This window comes from Lagopus leucura, unplaced genomic scaffold (assembly GCF_019238085.1).
Source record: "Lagopus leucura isolate 7727_CA_CO unplaced genomic scaffold, USGS_WTPT01 Super-Scaffold_100040, whole genome shotgun sequence".
In the NCBI taxonomy this organism is placed as follows: domain Eukaryota; kingdom Metazoa; phylum Chordata; class Aves; order Galliformes; family Phasianidae; genus Lagopus; species Lagopus leucura.
In genome coordinates, this window is record NW_024962289.1 from 2,161,441 (window position 1) to 2,179,958 (window position 18,518).

The following is an 18,518-nucleotide window of genomic DNA, read 5'->3' on the forward strand; positions in this document are numbered from 1 at the left end:
TCTGATCCTCAAAATGTACTTTTACAGTTATAGCATGAACAAATATTGCTCGAGATCCATATTTTCTTATGCTTTTCAGGTTTTGTGGCCTGATTCAATTTCAAGGAGATATGAGAGAGAAAGTTTTGTTTCAGCTACTTCTCCTCCTTTGCCATCCATTTCCTGTGGTAAGTCTTGAAGAAATTGCATAGTGTCAATTACGTTACTTTAATATATATGAAGTTTAAAAATAAAATTAAGAATGTTGCTTTAATGCTCTTTGAAGAGACAGTGATGTAATACCAGGTTTTATTTCTCAAGGGTCTCTTCTCTGCTGTGCTGCCACCTGAAGCAGATTAAGTAACTGAAACAGGGCTTGAAAAATGAGCTACTGCTTCTGAGGATGTGCAGGAGAGGATTGTATGTGGGACAACATCACAGGCATTAGAGTTGGTTTTTGTGTTGTTTTTTTTTTTGTCACTGTAAAGTTTCTGGGAGAACATGAGGTCCATTGTACCAGATGTTGTAGCCCAGACTGGTGGCTGCTGTGGCAGCTGAACCCAGTAATGAGCTTCCAATGGCACTGGTGTTCAGGGCTTCATCTGGGAATGCTGCAGGAGTGCTGTGAGGAGGTGAGGAGAGGCAGCTCCAGCCCTCAGGTGGTGCAGGAGAAGCAGGGCTGTCAGATACAACTGCAAGGGCACATAAAAATGTGGCACTGCAGGCCCTGGTTTCTGGCCAATACAAACCTACACTGTTTATTTTAGCACTGATTCCATTGGTGTTCAGGGCAAAATAATATGGTGCTCAGCAAAGCTGGATGCTTTGGAGTTTTGGTCCAAACGTTTCCATGCTGTGTTCCCTTGCTACAGAAGGAGAGCTTTGCAGGAGGGGCAATGTAAGAACTGAAGATAAATCATCTTGTGTTTACATCATGATGTATTTATCTTTTTATAGAGCAGTCGATTTAAATTTGCACCACGGCTCAGGAAATACGCCTATAATTTCTTTGCCTCCCTTTAGTTACCATCAGGCTTCCTTGACAAAAAAAAAAAAGGAAAGGGAAAGGGAAAGGGAAAGGGAAAGGGAAAGGGAAGGGAAGGGAAGGGAAGGGAAAGGAAAGGAAAGGAAAGGAAAGGAAAGGAAAGGAAAGGAAAGGAAAGGAAAGAGATCAGTATTTGTTCCTGTTAGAGTTTTGCAGTCTTCCATGTAGTGCCTTTCCACGCACTGTTATCTCAGGAACCAGCCTTGCTTGCTTTTTCTTTATGTGCATCACATTGCAACTAAACAGTGCTCTGGGAAAAAATCTTGGGTAACTGCTGCTGGATGCTGGGGTCTAAAAACTAATGTTACACAGCCTCTGGGGTGAGGAACATAATTTCTTTGTAGTCCTACAGCAGCCAGCATTGGGGCAGACTTTTGCTCAGTGAACATTTCAAGTAAAGAAATGCCTCATCCCTTCTTCCTCTGCCAGCACCAATAGGGGTGGAAATGCCTGCTGGATGCCTGCTGGCCTTCTCCCTGCAGCACTCTGGATACTTTACTAAAGCTTCCTCTGCCTCTTCCCGTAGATACGGAAAACAACAGCCAGTCAAGTTTATGAAATGTTGATAACCTACAGTGAAGTAGTTGATCCTGCCATCATAGACGAGGTGATGGCCATCCTCAGCGATAGTAACTGGTGAGTTGGTTCTCAGATAGTAATAGCAGCTGAAATAGATTTTGTACCACTGAAGCTGAAAGAAAGGCATCCACACCTTTAAGGACTGGAGGTCAGGAAGCTGCACTGACCAATAGTCTGCACTGAGTGATAGGTATTTAATTCTGGCAGCGTTTTGGAAGAGAAAGGATCGGTGCAAGCTGTAAGCAGCAATTAACTGAAATGTCTTTGCTCAAATTTCATCTGAGCTCCAGCTGCCCCACGCTCCTCACAGAGTAATATAGGAGAAGGTGTTTTGAAGAATATCAAGAACGTATGTCATACATATTATTATATTAGCTGATTTTTTTTCTTCAGTGATATTTCTTGGAAATGAAACAAACGTGTTTCAACAACAAGCACACCTTAATGCTGCAGTTCGCATGCTTACATTATTGAACTTGTATTTCATTTCCAGCTTGTTTCTGCATTTGAGCTTAAATAACATATTTGGGAAAAGAAATTAATGTCTGCTATTGGCAGGGGTGGCTGCTTCACGTTTCCCTGAGATTTCAGTACAGCAGTCACAAGTTTGGAAGAACTGGTTATTACTGGTCGTTCTGCTTTCTTGCTCGACTACACGTTGGTCTGTAATGTTCTGCCTAGGCTGGTTCAGTGCTGGCTTAGGAAATCCAAATTAACAGCAGGCTTTCTCAGCAGTTTAAACTTTGGCTGCTACAGAAGCAGTTGATAAGGGTTAGGTTGCTGCTGCTTATAGTTGTGAGCTTAGAAGAGGGACACACCAAACTGCTACAGGAAAAAAGCAGTTGTGTGGAGCTGCTCACCAAAACAAAGCAGTGAACTTCATACAGAAAGTTCAGAGAAAATACTCTATTTTCACCTTGCCCCTATGAAGCTGTGACTGCCTGCCTGCTTTATTCCCTGTCACAATATATCCCTTGCACTAAGAGATGAAGAACTTAAAACTTGTTTTATCGTGTTAATTTGAACTGTTTACAAAGGAAGATAGATGAAGTCATTGCTGAGTATCATAGAGAGCCCTTCTCAGTGCTAAAGCACAGTAATTGCAGCAGTAAAATAAGCACTAACAGCAGGAAGCCAAACTAAATATTTGGGGAAGACAGTAATGACTGGAATATGCATTCTTGTAACATTTTCTTTGTTAGAATTACAGAGAGCTAATCTTACAATTGTACAATTCCAAGTTTAAACAATTACACTATACATAATAACATTTTCTTTAGCTACAGGAAAGTTTCCAGTGTTAAATGTGACCCATGACACGGTTTACTGATGGTTGTGGTAGCTCACCTTGATGGTTGGACAGGTAATCCTGAAGGTCATTTCCAACCTTGATGATTCTATAATCCTCAAGTGTCCAAATATATTTTTATACATATTATTCAGGTTACTTTTAATTCACTAATTTGTACTTTTGCTTTTTCTCTGTTTTTGGAATCAGTTTACTTGCTAAGAGTTAATTTTTCCAATCACTCATTTAGGCTTAAAAAAAGCAAACTGTATTTGCTGATTGAGCAGCATTTCAGTTATGATGTAAAAAATGTATCTGTAAAAGAATGTCATGTTTGGATTTTTGGCATTCGGGGCTTTTTGTAGCCACTGCTGAGGAAATTATCTTGTAAATGTTTTGTTATTTCTGTAACTTTTAACAAGTTCTACTAGCATTAGGTCTGGGTTTTCAGTTCAGGAGAATGCCTCCCTGCATGGCACCACGTTCTCCAAATCCAGTGACACTTACATTCTTGATACGGTGTTTTCTAAATAAAAAGCAGCTATAAATGAATAAATTAATGAACTTTTAATCAGGAAGCTTTTACGAAGAAAATTACTTTCCAAAATAAAAAAAAGTCTAAAAGAATAATCTTAGGAGTTGAACTCCTAACTGCCATCTCTGCAGGAGCTCGCTGGGTATTGATGGTTTATCTGGCTTAAATTGGTGCAAAAAGCTTACAATTTTCTAAAAATGCCATGTAACAAGAGCATGTAGTTGGAAATATACTTGAAAGAACAGACATAAGCATAGTGATAAATTAAAAAATGGATACTTACACAGCCAGCATTGGGTTTGTGTTTTTGAAGTGATTGGAACTTGCTTCTTTGTGCAGGGAAGCTGAAGTAGCAGAGCTACGAGAGAAACGCAACCACCTCTGTGAGCTCCTGAAGGTGCCCAAACCACAGCTGGTAACCAAGGTAAGGTACAGCAGTGCTCCTGAGCTTGTGGGAAGAAGCATTGCAATGATCAGTTGTTCCAGTAACTGAGGACATTTGGTAAGTTCTGTGGAACAGATGTAGTCCTTCACAGGTTCATGAATGTAGGAATGTCCTCACAGCTGACTACACAGTGTATGGAGTTGCTGAAAACTATTCTCTCAAGTCCTTCCAATTTCATTTCTTGAAAGCATTCCAGTGTTGCAGTGTGACATCTTACTCAGACTAAATGCAAGAATGAAATAATACAGCACAGATGTTTCAAAAACTGTTTGACTGCCCTTTCTAGGGAAGAAAAAAAAAAGGATGACAGCATCTCACTCCATTTTAACAGCAAAATTATAAGGTGTGCTGTTGGTGCAAATCACAGAACTCTAACACAGAGAATATATTCTGGAAGTTAACACATTGATAAGAAGACAATAGAGCAGGTTTTTTTTTTTCCACTTTACTGCAGACAGTTTGCAGTTGCTCATCCACTCAGTATTTCTAGAAAGGCAGAACTTCCTGCTTTAATATCTGGAAGAGGTTGTTCTGTTCTGCTGGTGAGGCTCAAGTAAGCAAGATAAGTAACAAACGTAGAAGGAAACTAGTTAGGTCTTAGCACGTTCATCTCAAGCACTAACTTACTAGATAACAACAGGAACTATTCCAGTTGTAGGTGATGAAATTGAGCACAGCAAAGTCCTTTCTTTCTGCAATCACCCAGCAATGGTAGAAGAGGGGATTTCTTTAGGAGAAGACACTGCTGTGAAAGAGCATTCCTAGTTGAAAGATTTCAAAGTTTCTTTAGCAGTGCATCAATCTGGCAAGCAAATGCCAGTGCTCAATACATTAAAAGCACAGAGCTGTTACAGTACTGTTCATAGCCCAGCCAGAGAACTTAGAGTTTGCTCTAAAAGTGACACTTAGTGAACTTGAAAGACTTGCTGCAGCTGTCCTCATGTCCTACCTGCAGCCAGCTGGTTCGCACACAGGAGCTCAAGAACAAACAGCAGCAGAGAATGCCAAGCATTATGAAAAGATGAATTAATTTTATTGAAATAAATAAACAATTATTCCTTTAAAAACCTGTACAAATCAAATTTACTGGTGGGTAGTTAAAAATTTTAACTTCACATTTCTACATTTTCTTCTGTTTAGTTTACTTAATTCCCTACACAACTGTGCAGTTGGTAAGACTGCAATATGTGCTGCTCCACCTCTTTTCTCTTTCTCTCCTGCAGAGTTCAGAAAAGTGAAGTTGCAGCGCTGGCTTCTGCTTCGTAAATCCAAGCTCTTGGTTCAGGTGCTGCTGTGGCATCTCAACAGGTTGGATTCTCAGCATCTCTGCAAAGTACACTGGTGAACAAAATAAGAGGCAGAAGTTGTCTTCTGGCACCGTGCAGATATGCCGACCCTGTGAGGGCAGCAATTCATGATGTCTTTTTCTTAATTCATTATCTGTAGCCACAAGATGGCAGTTTGTCTTCATAGCTTCATAGCTCTGGCACAGCTGACCTGTTGGGTTTCAGTTGTTTTTTTTTTCCCCTGTGTCAATGATTTACACTTCTCCAGTTCTGAATGGAGTCATTCAACCTGCGCTTGCTGTTTACACATTAAATATTAAAACTGACTGCATTACTCTTATCAAAGAATTTTTTTTGCTGGAGGTAAGAATGGCTATACTTACTGGTACTTCATCTTTAGGAGAGTTTATATGTGCAGGCAAGTATGCCATTCGTACATCATATTCAAACAAAAAAAAACTATGTTTCACTTCAGCTAATGCCAAAGTGTTATTCAAGCAAATGTAGTAAACTAGCTTTAGGAACTGAAGTTTCATTTTCATTTTTCCCTCACTACAGAGGGAAATCAGTACTTCAAGCAACTGGCAGGAATTCAGACTATTCCTTATGGACCATAAAACAAAATAATTGCAACATTTATCTTCAGTAACATTACTGTGGTTGTAGGGCAGATGCACAGGTAACCTGATGGTGTCACTACATCTGTTTTTTGATGGTTCTAGTGAATTCAACTCTCCTCGCTCTTCAGATAGAACAGCAATCAGGGACAGTGCACACACACACACCTGGGAAAATTTGAAAGAAAGGAAAATTTCAAGAGAAGCTGTGGAGTACCTGCTATGGTGTAGTGCAGGTGTTCATTTCCAAAACTACACTTGTGTCACTGCAAGATTTTTTTTAAGATACTGCAAATGACATATTATGTTATTCAAAACTTCTTAACTAAGCTTGCAACCTGGGCTGGCACATGAAGTTCAGTGTAGGTCTATGCATGGTATTCTCTATTAAACAAATGAGTACTCAGTTCAAAAATGAGCTGGCCACGTGGCTCTGTGCAGCACAGTGGCTCTTGCAGGTGTCACCCCTCCCGTTAGGCTGTCATTAAGAGCCTTATATACTGTAGCATAATTTTTCATTTTGCTCTTGCAGAGTTTTACTGCATGAAAAATACAAGTTGTGGTGGCAGGACCTGCTAAGTACAAAAAAATAAGAGAAGGTCCAGTGAGAAATATATGTGCATGCAGTAATCATGTGCCTGCCAACTGCTGTTACACATACACCTGCTTCTAACAGTCCTGAATCAGAGGATGCTGTACTTGCTGTACTTCACCTCAGTACTGGCTGTGTGCAGAGCTTCACCCATGAAGTGCCAGCTGTTGCTCTCAGTAGCAGATGAAGCCAATAGCAGGGACAGGTTGAGGGCCCCAGCTAAGGTTCGACAGAAACCTCTCTTTACACTTGCATGGTTATAGGCTTTCCTTGATGCATTTTTAAGACTTCCCTATGGTAACAGTGCTGTTGTAGTCTTCTGGCCCTTATTTGATGATTATTTCAATTAGAAGTACAATTTAACAAACAAAATGAGCTTGGTAGGTCAGTGCTGGGCAATAGTAAAATGAGTAAATACCTCTATAGTGGTGTTCTTAGTACCTCCCTTACAAAGGGCTACTAGGAATAAAGATTAGTAAAACACAGATTACTAAGAATTTCTAACACTGGTCTTCCTGCACGTGCTGATACAGACAGACATAACACACAGCTTTGATGTTGCTGCCTTACCTTTGCCTTTAGTTGAAGTGATAATAATCCATCCCTTCTTTCAAGTTCAGCATGTTCAAGTTCATTTCAAATGCTCCTCCTGTCAAATCCTATGGGGGGGGGAACACAAAAACCAGACAAAAAAACTGGACAAAAGTATTTCAGGTTGTAACAGGCTTTGCTAATTTGGTTCTTTGGGCCACGGGGGAAAAGTCCCATTTGCAGAGTTGAACGTAAGTAGAACAAAGCTTAGAAATGTATCTGTTCAAAAATTAGGCATATGTCGAGAAATTAGCATTCAGGTTAGTATCTTTGGGGTTGTGGGAGGATGTCAGACAACTCATCATTCTAATGCACTGAAGTAGAACATGAGGACTACACTGAGAGCTCTGAAGATAAACATCTGCAACTCTGGGTATTTTGTTTTCCAGTGTAGGCATTTGCAGAGAACAGACCAAGGGAAGGAGTTTGATACAACAGTGACTTTGTAGATTTTGAACAATGATTAGCTTGGCTGATGAAACAAACCTTTCATCAAGCAACTGAAATACTTTGCTTAGGTGAAGGTGTTTCCTTTTAAGCTGTCATTACCTTAACAGGAACCTGGTGGGTTTGCTCCATGAGTCATTTTTCAAGGCAGCAATACAGATCCTTACACAGCTGTGATGTCATTAAAAGAAAACCTGCCAACAGCAGTGTTTTTGACATTTCTGTGTTGGCCTCACCGAGTTCTACTTCAGGAATATCACAGAAATGAATTAAACCTCACAATACTACAGAAAACTTTATGTTTTTTTGGATGGTCCAGAGTAGCAGTATTGAAGTTGCACAACACCCTGCAGGTGTTTTGGACAGGAAGTTACAAAACTAGATCCCAAACAAAACTGGAATTGGAGGAGGAGGAATGCTGGACTTAGGCTGGAATAATTGGCTTCAATAAAATTGCTTTGGGACTTTCTATGTATCTGAGTTCAGAAATAAAGTTTTCTGACTTACATAGAGGACATTCAGCTTCCAGCTCATCTTGGACCCATCTGCTGAAATGCTTATAAAACTGCTCACACAGCATATAGGTGTTTCTTAGAAGCCCTCCATTCAAGGAACACAAGGCCATCTCCATCAACAGTCCGCCCAACTGCAAAACCACCCAACCTGTCCCCTCCAGCCTGCTCCTTAAATTTATATAGGAAACACTGCATATTTCAAAGCATGGCTCAAACCAGCATGCTGTGCTCAGGCTCAAAGATTCCCTCCCTTTTCTCCTATCCCAGTATCTTCTACCTGCAGTGTTTCTCAGTTTTCACTTGCAATGCCAAAGTATACAAAGACAACATTATCTGATCCAGAACTTCAACAAAAACAAATCCACCACCGTCCTAAAGCTACTTGAGCACTGTTGTTTACAAACAATTAAAAGGAACAATGATAACAGCTAATGCATAACTTGGAGAAGGGCAGAAAAGGTCTGATGGCAGCAGATTTTTAAAGCAAGAGCTCCACTTTACCTATGTAAGCCATTGGTTACCTGAGTGATAAGGGCCTGAGTGTGAAAGATGTTGAGTATGGTTTTGTTCTTTTTTTACCTCCTGATATTAAGAATACTTGACAGCATTTAGTACTTTGAAGGACTGGGTCCTGGTTTTGCAATCCAGTTCAGATCCCAGGCTTCCACTGGTTCAAGTGCAAGACTCAGCACTCACATCAACAGAGAACTCTACTTCGAAATGCAGGTCCTGATCATGACCTTTAGTCTCCTCTAATGATTTCATAAACCCAAGATTACCCAAATTTGGACTTGGAGTAGGAAATGGTGCTGGGAAAAAAAAAAAAAAAAAAAAAAAAATCAACCTGCTCTGAAGAAGGGTTAAAAATGAAAATAAAAGAGCCCAGATGCTAAATTAAGCAGAAGAGTTAAAAAACAAACCTTTCATTCCCAGACCGCAAGACTGAGGTGACAGAACAAGGCAGTGTTTCACAATAACTGGTCAACAGTAAAGTTCCTGAATACTTCACACAATTGAACTAGTTTAATTACTGAGGCAGAATAGTAGAAAATCCCTTTCATTTCAAGCACTTGGAAGCCATGCCAAAACAGGGTACAGTAAGTGATTTCTAAGCATTTTGCTTTCACCTCAAAGCAAGAGAAAATACACAGTGCAGACCCTTAGGTGAAGTGGTACTGCAGGCTGGTACACAACTGTGATGAGCTGAAGCCATGATGTTATGCTCCTGGGTAAAAGGTTTGAAACATGCACATACCCAGAGCACAGGATTTCAGCTGCAGCCCTTTGTGAAGCCATTTTAAAAGCAAACCCAACAAAAATCAAATAGCGTGACTGCTTTTTCAAAGATGATTTTACATGGTAACAGTCATACTGCGCTAGGGAGGAGCTGCCAGAGAAAATAAATAAGCAAACAGTGCTTGAAGTACATGGCCATCAGGGTCAACTCCTGCAGACCACCACTTAATAAACATATCTAATCTTCAAAATCACCCTCTTAGAGCTGCTTATAAACATGCAGGTTTTGTCTGTATCACTACTAAAAATAATTCTTGACCATGAAAGGCAGAACAAAACACAGCAAGGCCCCAGAACACTTCTTCAGAAGGATGTTGGTTAATCTATATTTGTAAATAATAAATTCGGAAGTCTGGGATGTTTACAAACTTGTTAATGACTTCTGTTTAAGTAAGTGGAAGGTCTCAGCAGCTAGCTCTGCCTTACATCAACTTCAACAAGTCCACACCACACAGAAGCAGTTCCAGCAGGGGACTCCAGCCAGGCTGCATGGGCTGCATCCACACATTTGTTTGGCTGCACAAGAAACATCCTTACACTCACTGGGAATCTTTCTATGTTAGCAGCATGACCTGAAACACAGAGCTGGGTCAAACTCCTCACCCTTAGTAGTTTGAAAACACGGACACTTTGTAACCTCTCAAACACTTGGATTTTGTTGGTCCCACACAGCACCCTATGGACAGAAGAACTTTGTTTTGTTGTGGTCATGTCTTTCACCTCACCTTGGGACTTAGCTCCTAACATCAACATTTTCTGCAGAGTTCCATTTGATGTATGCAAGCGAATAGAATCAGAGAGGCAGAAATAGCTATCAGAAAGTACAGAACATTTTTCATTTGATGCGGTCTTAACATTTATCTGCGTATGCATCCTACCATATTTCTTTGTTTGAAAAACGCGCTGGAAGGGGAAATGGAGAGAGGTGAATAAAGCAAAGCAGCTGGGAAGGTTTGCTTTTAGCTGTTCCTTCAGATGTGGGCTGCACAGAAAGCAAGGCAAATTCCGTCTATAAATACAGCAAAGGCCAACCCGCGGCATTTTGTGGCCCGCACAATAGCAGCGCAGATGAATGAAAGTTCAACACTCTGCTCTTCTCAGCCCATTTAGAAACCATTTCCTTTAGCGGTCAGACCCAGAAGTTTGAAAGCTGCTGCAGACAGGATACCTGAATATTTTAAACCACAGACATTTATCAGCTTGTTTTGTTTTGGTAGAAGACTACTTTCCATGACAAAACTACTACTGAAAAGCGTGGCCATTTCAATCCCGGCACAACCTGGCAAGTACTAAGAATGGGATTTTGTAGATTCCAACTGCCTCCGCGGAGACTCATAACAGTAATTAAATCCAGCAAGTATGACAATGGCTGAAAGAGAGGTTGTAAAACTTCCTGAGGATCAGCTGCAAAACCCAGCGGTAGCAGAAAGGAGGGTCCAGCAGGCTGGGTTTGGGAGTGCGACTCAGAACTCTGCTGGACGACACCCTCCGAGTCCTTTGCTCTCTCCTGGCTTTTACACGTCCTACACTTTGGTACAGATACCTGCGTTGTCTGTCTGTCTCACTGTGTCTGAGGTTTCTCAGGTAATAACAGTATATTCAGCACTACAGACAAATACTTGGTTTCAGCTCTTCATTATAAACGTTTGTGTCCTTCTAACCCGATCCCTTATCTTCAGAATATCACACCAATAATATGGCATAATGACAGAGGGGTACGGTGAGGTTTGTATTATTAACAGCTACATTTAAAACTTACACAGAGGCAAGCTCTGAGGGCTCCCACTACGTTATTATGCAAGTTTATTCTCATCATTTTCTTGTCCCTTTGGCCCCTCTTGTTCTCCCAGGGTACAACACTGCTGCAACTCCTTGCATACTGACTTTCATTCACCTCTACACTGGGGTGTTTTTGCCATCAGGTCTTATAGCACCAACGTTAGCAGTACCTGCATGTCTCAGTCACAAAGTGAGATGGGCAAGGACATAACCTGCCTGCGGTTTGTAGAGGCAGCCCCATCTGAATGGCTGTTGGCTTCATTACGTTCTCCCAGAAAGTAAGCAGCTCCAAAGACACATTAGAAATAACTTCACAAGCTCTAAAAGTATTTCAAGTAGGTCAAATGCTATTTACAATTTAAAAATACTGCTTGAAAGAGACTATGGCCTGCAGTATTCGTGGATTGGTAAGTAGGAAACGCTCAGTGGCAAATAGCAGAAAATACACTGAAATCACTTGTCTTAAGGCAAGATGTTGTACAACAGCCTCATTGTAAGGGCTTCACAAATTAGATGTGCTTTGTAACAGGTTGCACAGATGTTTTGTCTAGGGGCTTCCACCCACCATTATGTGTAGTATGAAAAATTAAATTAGTTGTAATATCACTAGTTGATCCAGCAGTTTTATCAACCAGCACTACACAGTAATGCCCTAAGGTACTTTCAGTCTGGCTTTACAACCTAAGTTATGATCTCAGAGTTGGCTGTAAAGTTGGGAGGGCAAAGTTAACAGGGATCTGTATGAGATGTGATTCAGCTCATTTATCTTTAAACAAATCTACAACAGTTTTAAAATATCCATGTTTCTACATAGCTTCAAGTTTTAGTTACTTTCAGAGACTTTTTAATTAACAATTACAGCATAGTTGCGATTTTGCTTTAATCTTCTGTGTTACCCCACTATGCTGTGCTATTATTTTAAATATAGCAGCACAATTGCTGCTGGTTATCTTCTAGTTATGTTACCACTGTCAGCCATGGAAATGGTGTCAGAATTCACAGTGCCAAACAAAATAGTTTTCAAGGTCTGATTAAAAAAAAAAAAATAAAGCCTTTGAAACTCACAGGGCTGCAATATTTTAGGAATAAACAAGAGCAGGTGACCAACGATATGCACTTATTTGTGCATACAATGGTGGGCAAGAATATAGAACAGATCCAAGCTCCTTTACCCAGGCTGTAATTTTTATCATTCTTAATATTACAATTCTTAATGCTGCTGTTTTAAAACCCTGAAATACTCTGCACAGTTTGTTAGAAGGGCCCTTCAACTGTACAGTAAAGACTTCTGGGAAAGCAATTACATAGAAATTGATAATAATAAGGAGCAATTACTGATTTTGTACATACAGCTAAGGGAGCTCACCTGCTTCACACAGATAATGAAAGGTGGAGTTGCTTCTCTGAAGTGACATATAGGAATTTTTGGTTTTGGTCTCTCCTGCAAGCAGAGCAGTCAAACAGTTAAGAAGCACAAATAGGCACTTGTTTTAGTTTTAGGAGCTACTAAGCAGTAAAAGAGGAGAAGGGAATTTTAAGACCTTATTTTTAAATAGTGTACATGATCACGTCTCCACTCACCATTTCCCCAGTCATTTCAAGAACCCATTACTTTCTTTCCATAACCTTTCAACATAATTGTTGTTCTTTGAATGAAGTTATGCGCTACATTACACAGATCTTAATTAAGAGCTTTCTGCTGTTGAAAGGAGCAGCTCGCATTCCTCTCCTTCAGGTTATCTGCCTTTTAGCCCTTTCCCCAAATGATTTCCTCTTGGATTTAACTACAAGGCAGGTTGCTATAACAGCCTATCACATCACATACTATATATATTTTTCTGTTTTTCTTTTGAGCTGGTTCTACCCCTTTAGTGAGCTGAATCAGCTTAATGTGCCATCAGAGAAGGAGCAAAGCAGGCACAAGGCAAGCAGCAAATACAAAAGCAGAATCCTTCCCTTTTAGCTAGAGCTGTTAAATGGCTTATGCTCAACTAGACTTCAACAGGGCTCCAAGCTGCAGAATCTTCTAAGGATTCACAACAGTTTGTAGTATAATCTTATTTATGACTGATCTGGGAGAATGGCTGCATGTTAGCAAGACATAAGCACAGATCTGCAGCAGAAATGCCCATAGCATTACTATTAACTAGAGGTGATAAGTCACGTTCCTGGTCAAAATCCTCAATTCTGATTGCAGCTGGAAGCGCTCTCCCAGTACAGAGTCTGATTTTATAATTACTCTAGTCTAATCACAAGCTGCATCTGAGGAGATGCTCCCTCACCCCTCCCACAGCAACCTCAGGGTAATTTTATTCACAAGATAACGTGCTGGAAAACTTCTTTTGAGGGTTCCTTCTCTGCCAGATCAGCAAACTGAATTGTCATCCTTTAGCCACAAGACTGCTAGACCCAGTATAAACAAGGCAGTGGGAGTGCGGGGCTGAGGTCAGACCACCCTGCAGCTAAACCAGCTGAGCCACAGCGTCAGACTGCACTCCCAAGGACCTGACCCAGTGCCCAGTGAACCTGAGAGCTGTCATGTCACTGACTGTTTGAGGGCATGAATCTGGATGAAATTACTCCAGATCTTGGAGCTAATTGCTACCATTAAATTAATAGTGTAATAAAACTACTTTTTCTATGTGATTTGTTTATTGCTATCTAAATATCATTATTCCTTCTCAGTGAAATAAAGTGTTTGTGCCTACAATTCTAGGCTCGAAAGGAGCCTATCAGTTAAAGTCTTATTTAGATACAGTATGACTATAATTAACCTATAGATAAGTTACAATTCATCACTGAAATTTTCTTCTACTTAGCAGACATTAGACTTTAGTCCATCATTAGCCAAATGCTCTCATCTAAAAGAAAAACCATCAGAATAAGGCAATAATTTATCCCATCAGAATATACATGTCTTTTTAAGCTGATTTCAGTTAACTGAGGTACTCCTGCCTGTCTGCTTCAACTTGGAAGATGACCCCTTTGGAAGAGATTTGCTGCCATCACAATTTATTAACAGTGGAAATACCATCTCACAAATCTTCGTGTTCTTCCTTCTACTTCCCTCTTCATTAGGGCAAGAAGTTTGTGTCTGTAAGTCCTCCCACTCATCCCTCTTTGTTCTTTCTTGTGAGGTCTAGAGGCATCTCTATAAAACCCATTCCTGAAGAATCACACCTTGTGCTGGTTTTGATCTGACCTGAAACAAAACTATTCAGAGACAATTCCTCTGTCGCCATTACAGATGAGGTGGTCTCATTCAGACAGGGATTCTGGCTCCATAGTTGGCTCTGTGGTATTGATCTCCAGCTCTCTAGCTTCCTACACAGTCATGGCCTCCTTACCTCTAACCACTAGTCATGGTCTCCTACCAAAATGAGCTGCCATATCATATTAAACATTTGTGCTATATTCTTTCATCACTTTTCTCAGAACATTTTCAGATCACAGCAATGAATGCAAAAGGAACTAACCTCAGATTCTTCATAAGTGTAGAATCCTTTTGCTATTTTCTTTTCATCAACATCGCAAAACGCAGTTACCTGGAGAAAAGGAAGCAGAATGGTTCACTGCCATTCTTTGCTATCAGCAGGTATTTCACTAGGTCGCCATGGTCTTCATGGAGATTAAAACATATTAAATCACTTCCATGTACATCTTAGTGAGATAGGCAATGTTTGGAGATGGCTATGAGCAGACTGTGTTTTCCTGGTCATGAAAACAGATGCTGTGTAAGAAAAAACACATGAGACCATTAACCTCACATCCTCAGTGACATGCTGAGTAAAGACAGAGGCTGGCCTCCTCATTGCAGGACTTCCACCAAACACTTCAGATTTGATCATACATACCTGCCAGTCCAGTCCAAGCACATCACCTACTGCACGATACAAGACACAGTGCTGCACTATTGCTATGGATGCTCTGGTAATACCAGCTTCAGTTCTCAGCCATAACACCCCAGGTCTGCTGTTTATCTCTAGATTTTATCCCTATTTTTCAACTGAAAACACCAGCAGATTTTGTTGTTTAAATACATTTACTGCTGTGTTTTTGTTATTCTTAATGTAGTTATGGAAGCATTATTTATAGCCCTTGTTGCCAAATATTTCACATTTTTTTAATCTGTATTCCCCACAAATACACAGGCATAGTAAATGCCTGCAATCCAAAATACACAGTGGCCTCATTCTGGAACCATTAAACCAAATGTCAGTAACATTTTGTAAGACTTTTAAAAACAAATGTAGCTATGTTTTCCTCTGATTTCCTTTGGATCTATCTGTATCATCTGCACAGAGCTTTTACACTGAAGCAGAATGGTGAAGGTATTTAAGGTCTTGCAGAAATCAATTATTCTGGTGAAAGCTGGGTAGCAGCTTTCCTATCTTTTTAATCGTTGCATTAAAAATTGATTAACAACACTTAACATTGGGAAAATTTGAACAGCCAAACAGCTGCATATTAATTTACTAAGTTAGAGAAGCTGCAGAAGGCTGGCTGGCTTTCAGTACCTACCTCCATCCCCTCCATTTTCCTCCTTTGCATAGGATATTTTATTTTACCTAAAATGACCTCCTTCTGTTTGCACAATAGGGGACACTGATGCAACAGCATTAGTGTCCTAATGCTGCACTTTTGCATCCTTTATTGGTTCACCAACAAAGAAAAGAACGTTAAGGAAACATTAAATTTTCACTTTGGAGCTGAAGGAGGAGCTGAATCATGTTTCAGGCCAGTAGATCCAGACTTCAGCTCTGGGTGCTCCTGATGCAGGGGTCACACTAAGGACACAGCCCACGCTTCAGACTTTACAATGGAACTGGAAAGGGAGTGCAGGGAAGTACTAGGAAGCTAACAGACACTGTACAAAGTCTCTGTGGCTGATGCAGGCTGGGTTAGGCAGCCCTAATTGCAAGCAACTCCAAGCACAAAGAACCAGCACCTTCCCTAGGTTCTCTTTTGTCTCTGTGCTTGGACAAATTAATACATCCCCAACTCTGCTTTCCCCAGCCATCATTATAGCTTACTGTAACTGAAAAACAGAAGGTGTGGGCTGTAGATGAGCAAGAATTGAGCATAGCAAACTTCATTCAAGATTTCTGCTGGTAAGTATCTGCACATCTAATTTTCAGTGGATTCAGCCACCTTAGATCTGATATCTGCAGTATTAGAAAAGAGGCCAGACTCCAATGGGCAAATCTTCTGACAGAATGTACACCACGTGGGTGGCCAAAATGTAAGTCAACAATTTTTCTGCCACACACTATTTTCCAATTAAAGAAAATCTGTCTGGAGACAAATTCAGGACTTGCACACAGTTGTTTATTCAAGAAGGGGGACTCAAGGCATCAGGCTTACTTGAGATATTTACGTTAAGCTGTTAGGCTTACCCATGTTGCCTATTGCTCTCTTGCACTAACAGGCTCCCATCTTGCATCTCCTATGAAGTTCATCGACCCGTACAGGAGCTTCTGGGGAGGAAATTATGAACTATAAAAGCTACAAAACAGTCTCAAAAGTTTTTTTTTCCTTCCTCCCAGCAGAATAACTCATCTGCAATGCAACTGACAACACGGCATCATTGAAGCTTACATTTGTATATTTCCTTAAAACTGATGTATGTGCCTTCAGGCCACACATCAGTTTTAAGGAAATACACAAGTGTTTATGCATTTTTGTTTTGAACAACACACACAAATCTGTGCAGGTACAAAACAAACAAAATATTGCTGTTTTTCTCAACTAAAAATGAGATGACAGCTATCTATGCGTGATTCACAAGCTACATAATTACTATAATAGTTATAGGTTGTAACACACATTAACAGTGGTATAAAGGCAATGGAGAAAGCTTTTCCCTTCTTAAGAGAATATTTACGTGGCTCTGAAGATCAGTTATGTACTCAAATCTAGGAGAAAAAAATTGGGGAAGGTAAAAGCATGCCTCTGGCTGGTTCCTTTTAATCAGCACAGTGTGAAAGGACAGGCTTGGACTATCAGACCAAGGAATCTTCTCTATTGTATTCTCTCTCTGTCTCCCACTGCTCACACAGTCCTCCATGCATTTTAAACTTCTACTGACCTTCCTGATTCTACTATTTATAATTCTTTCACTCTTACTTGTATAAAGCCTCGGAAGCACGTTAATATACATCTCTGCAAATGTTAAATCAATTTTGGCTATTCATGTCAAAACAAAGCAAAGCAAAGCATTATAATGCAAGTTTAAATACATACAAGTAATGACAAACAGACCAAGGGGCACACAGAGGCAGAAACATCTTCAGCATGCCATAAGAGGAACCACAAAGACAACAAGCAATTCTCAGTCACAGTCTGATTGACTTCAGTATCAGGATGTTGCTTTTATTGCACCCAGTTAGCATTACACCACAACAAAAGCTGCGTCTCTCTCTGAATTCCCAATATGCATGTCATGCACCCATTAAAGACACTACTCCATTAAAGACATCATCATCTTCCCTCTTTACACACATACACACCAAACTTGCTGAAAACAACATTCATGCCAGGATCCAATACACAAAATTAGCTTCTAAGTATTGAACGTCCAAAATTCCCCTTACTACATGCAAAATATAGCTGCATTTAGACATAACGCCGTGGGAACCACTGCAAGTCTCTTATTTCTCTAGGACACACAAGTAGGAAAGTTCTACCAGGAATTTTTCAGGTACGCATGCCTCACAATCTATACTGATAAAATGGCAGTTCAAAAAAAATGCACCTTCGTGTCTGCAAACAGCAGAGAAGCCTCCCTGCAGTATTTCAGCATGAAATACTACCTGTGGTCCAAAATAACGAGTGGTAAAATAGATCCTTCATTTTAGGATGCTTTATACCTGGACTAAACTGAAGGGTTTAAAGTCCATCTGTCTCCCTTTGCTCTGTGAGCTCTCTTACTGGCTTTCTATCTTGTGCTCTGCAGTAAAGGTGGGTGCAATATTCTTCCCTTGATTTCTCTGAGCACTCCCCACTTCATTCTCTCATATCGTCTTTCACATACTACAAAAGTTAAGCATTTCTTGCTTTTGGAAGCATCAAGTACATGGCTATGGATGGTTTTAAATGGTAAACGAGCTAGGAAAAAGAGCATACAAAATACTTTCTTGAAGCTTTCAGTTTTGCCAGTGGATAGAATACAGAAGTTTCATGGGCTGGATGTGCACAGTACTGTTTCCATGCCACTAATTAGCTGATGCTTATTTTGTCCTTTCCCCCTCCTTTTCTGTTCACTACTTGAACTATTTTCAGCGATCGGAAATGACACAAAATGTTAATGCTCAAGTTCTCTTTTTAGCTGAAGTTTGACAGAGAATAAAAGAGTGGACAAGACAGCTCAGAAACCCTCCAGGCATATGGAGTGTCCCAAAAACATTTGGTTTCCATCTTCAGCTGCAAATTATAGACAAGACGGATGTGTTTTAAACAAAAAAAGGTCTGTTCGACTTCAGTCTTGCAGAAATGCTAATACTAAACCACTGTCAACTGTGTGAA

The 18,518-nt window shown here is 40.3% G+C and overlaps 2 protein-coding genes across 8 annotated transcripts in view; one reads left to right on the plus strand and one right to left on the minus strand.

The window, feature by feature from the left end:
- TBCD (tubulin folding cofactor D) overlaps positions 1 to 5,488 on the plus strand; it is a 108,193-nt gene extending 102,705 nt beyond the window's left edge. The window contains exons 36-39 of the mRNA XM_042883989.1: positions 80 to 167; positions 1,551 to 1,660; positions 3,766 to 3,850; positions 5,095 to 5,488. Coding sequence (XP_042739923.1) covers positions 80 to 167; positions 1,551 to 1,660; positions 3,766 to 3,850; positions 5,095 to 5,109 — 298 coding nt within the window. The 3' untranslated portion in view covers positions 5,110 to 5,488. The remainder of the gene's footprint in view (positions 1 to 79; positions 168 to 1,550; positions 1,661 to 3,765; positions 3,851 to 5,094) is intronic.
- B3GNTL1 (UDP-GlcNAc:betaGal beta-1,3-N-acetylglucosaminyltransferase like 1) overlaps positions 4,908 to 18,518 on the minus strand; it is a 117,104-nt gene continuing 103,493 nt past the window's right edge. For all 7 annotated transcript variants that reach the window (XM_042883984.1, XM_042883983.1, XM_042883985.1 and 4 more), the window contains 4 exons: positions 14,471 to 14,539; positions 12,361 to 12,435; positions 6,937 to 7,025; positions 4,908 to 5,942 (listed from right to left, as the gene is read on the minus strand). In XM_042883984.1, coding sequence (XP_042739918.1) covers positions 6,945 to 7,025; positions 12,361 to 12,435; positions 14,471 to 14,539 — 225 coding nt within the window. In that variant the 3' untranslated portion in view covers positions 4,908 to 5,942; positions 6,937 to 6,944. The remainder of the gene's footprint in view (positions 5,943 to 6,936; positions 7,026 to 12,360; positions 12,436 to 14,470; positions 14,540 to 18,518) is intronic.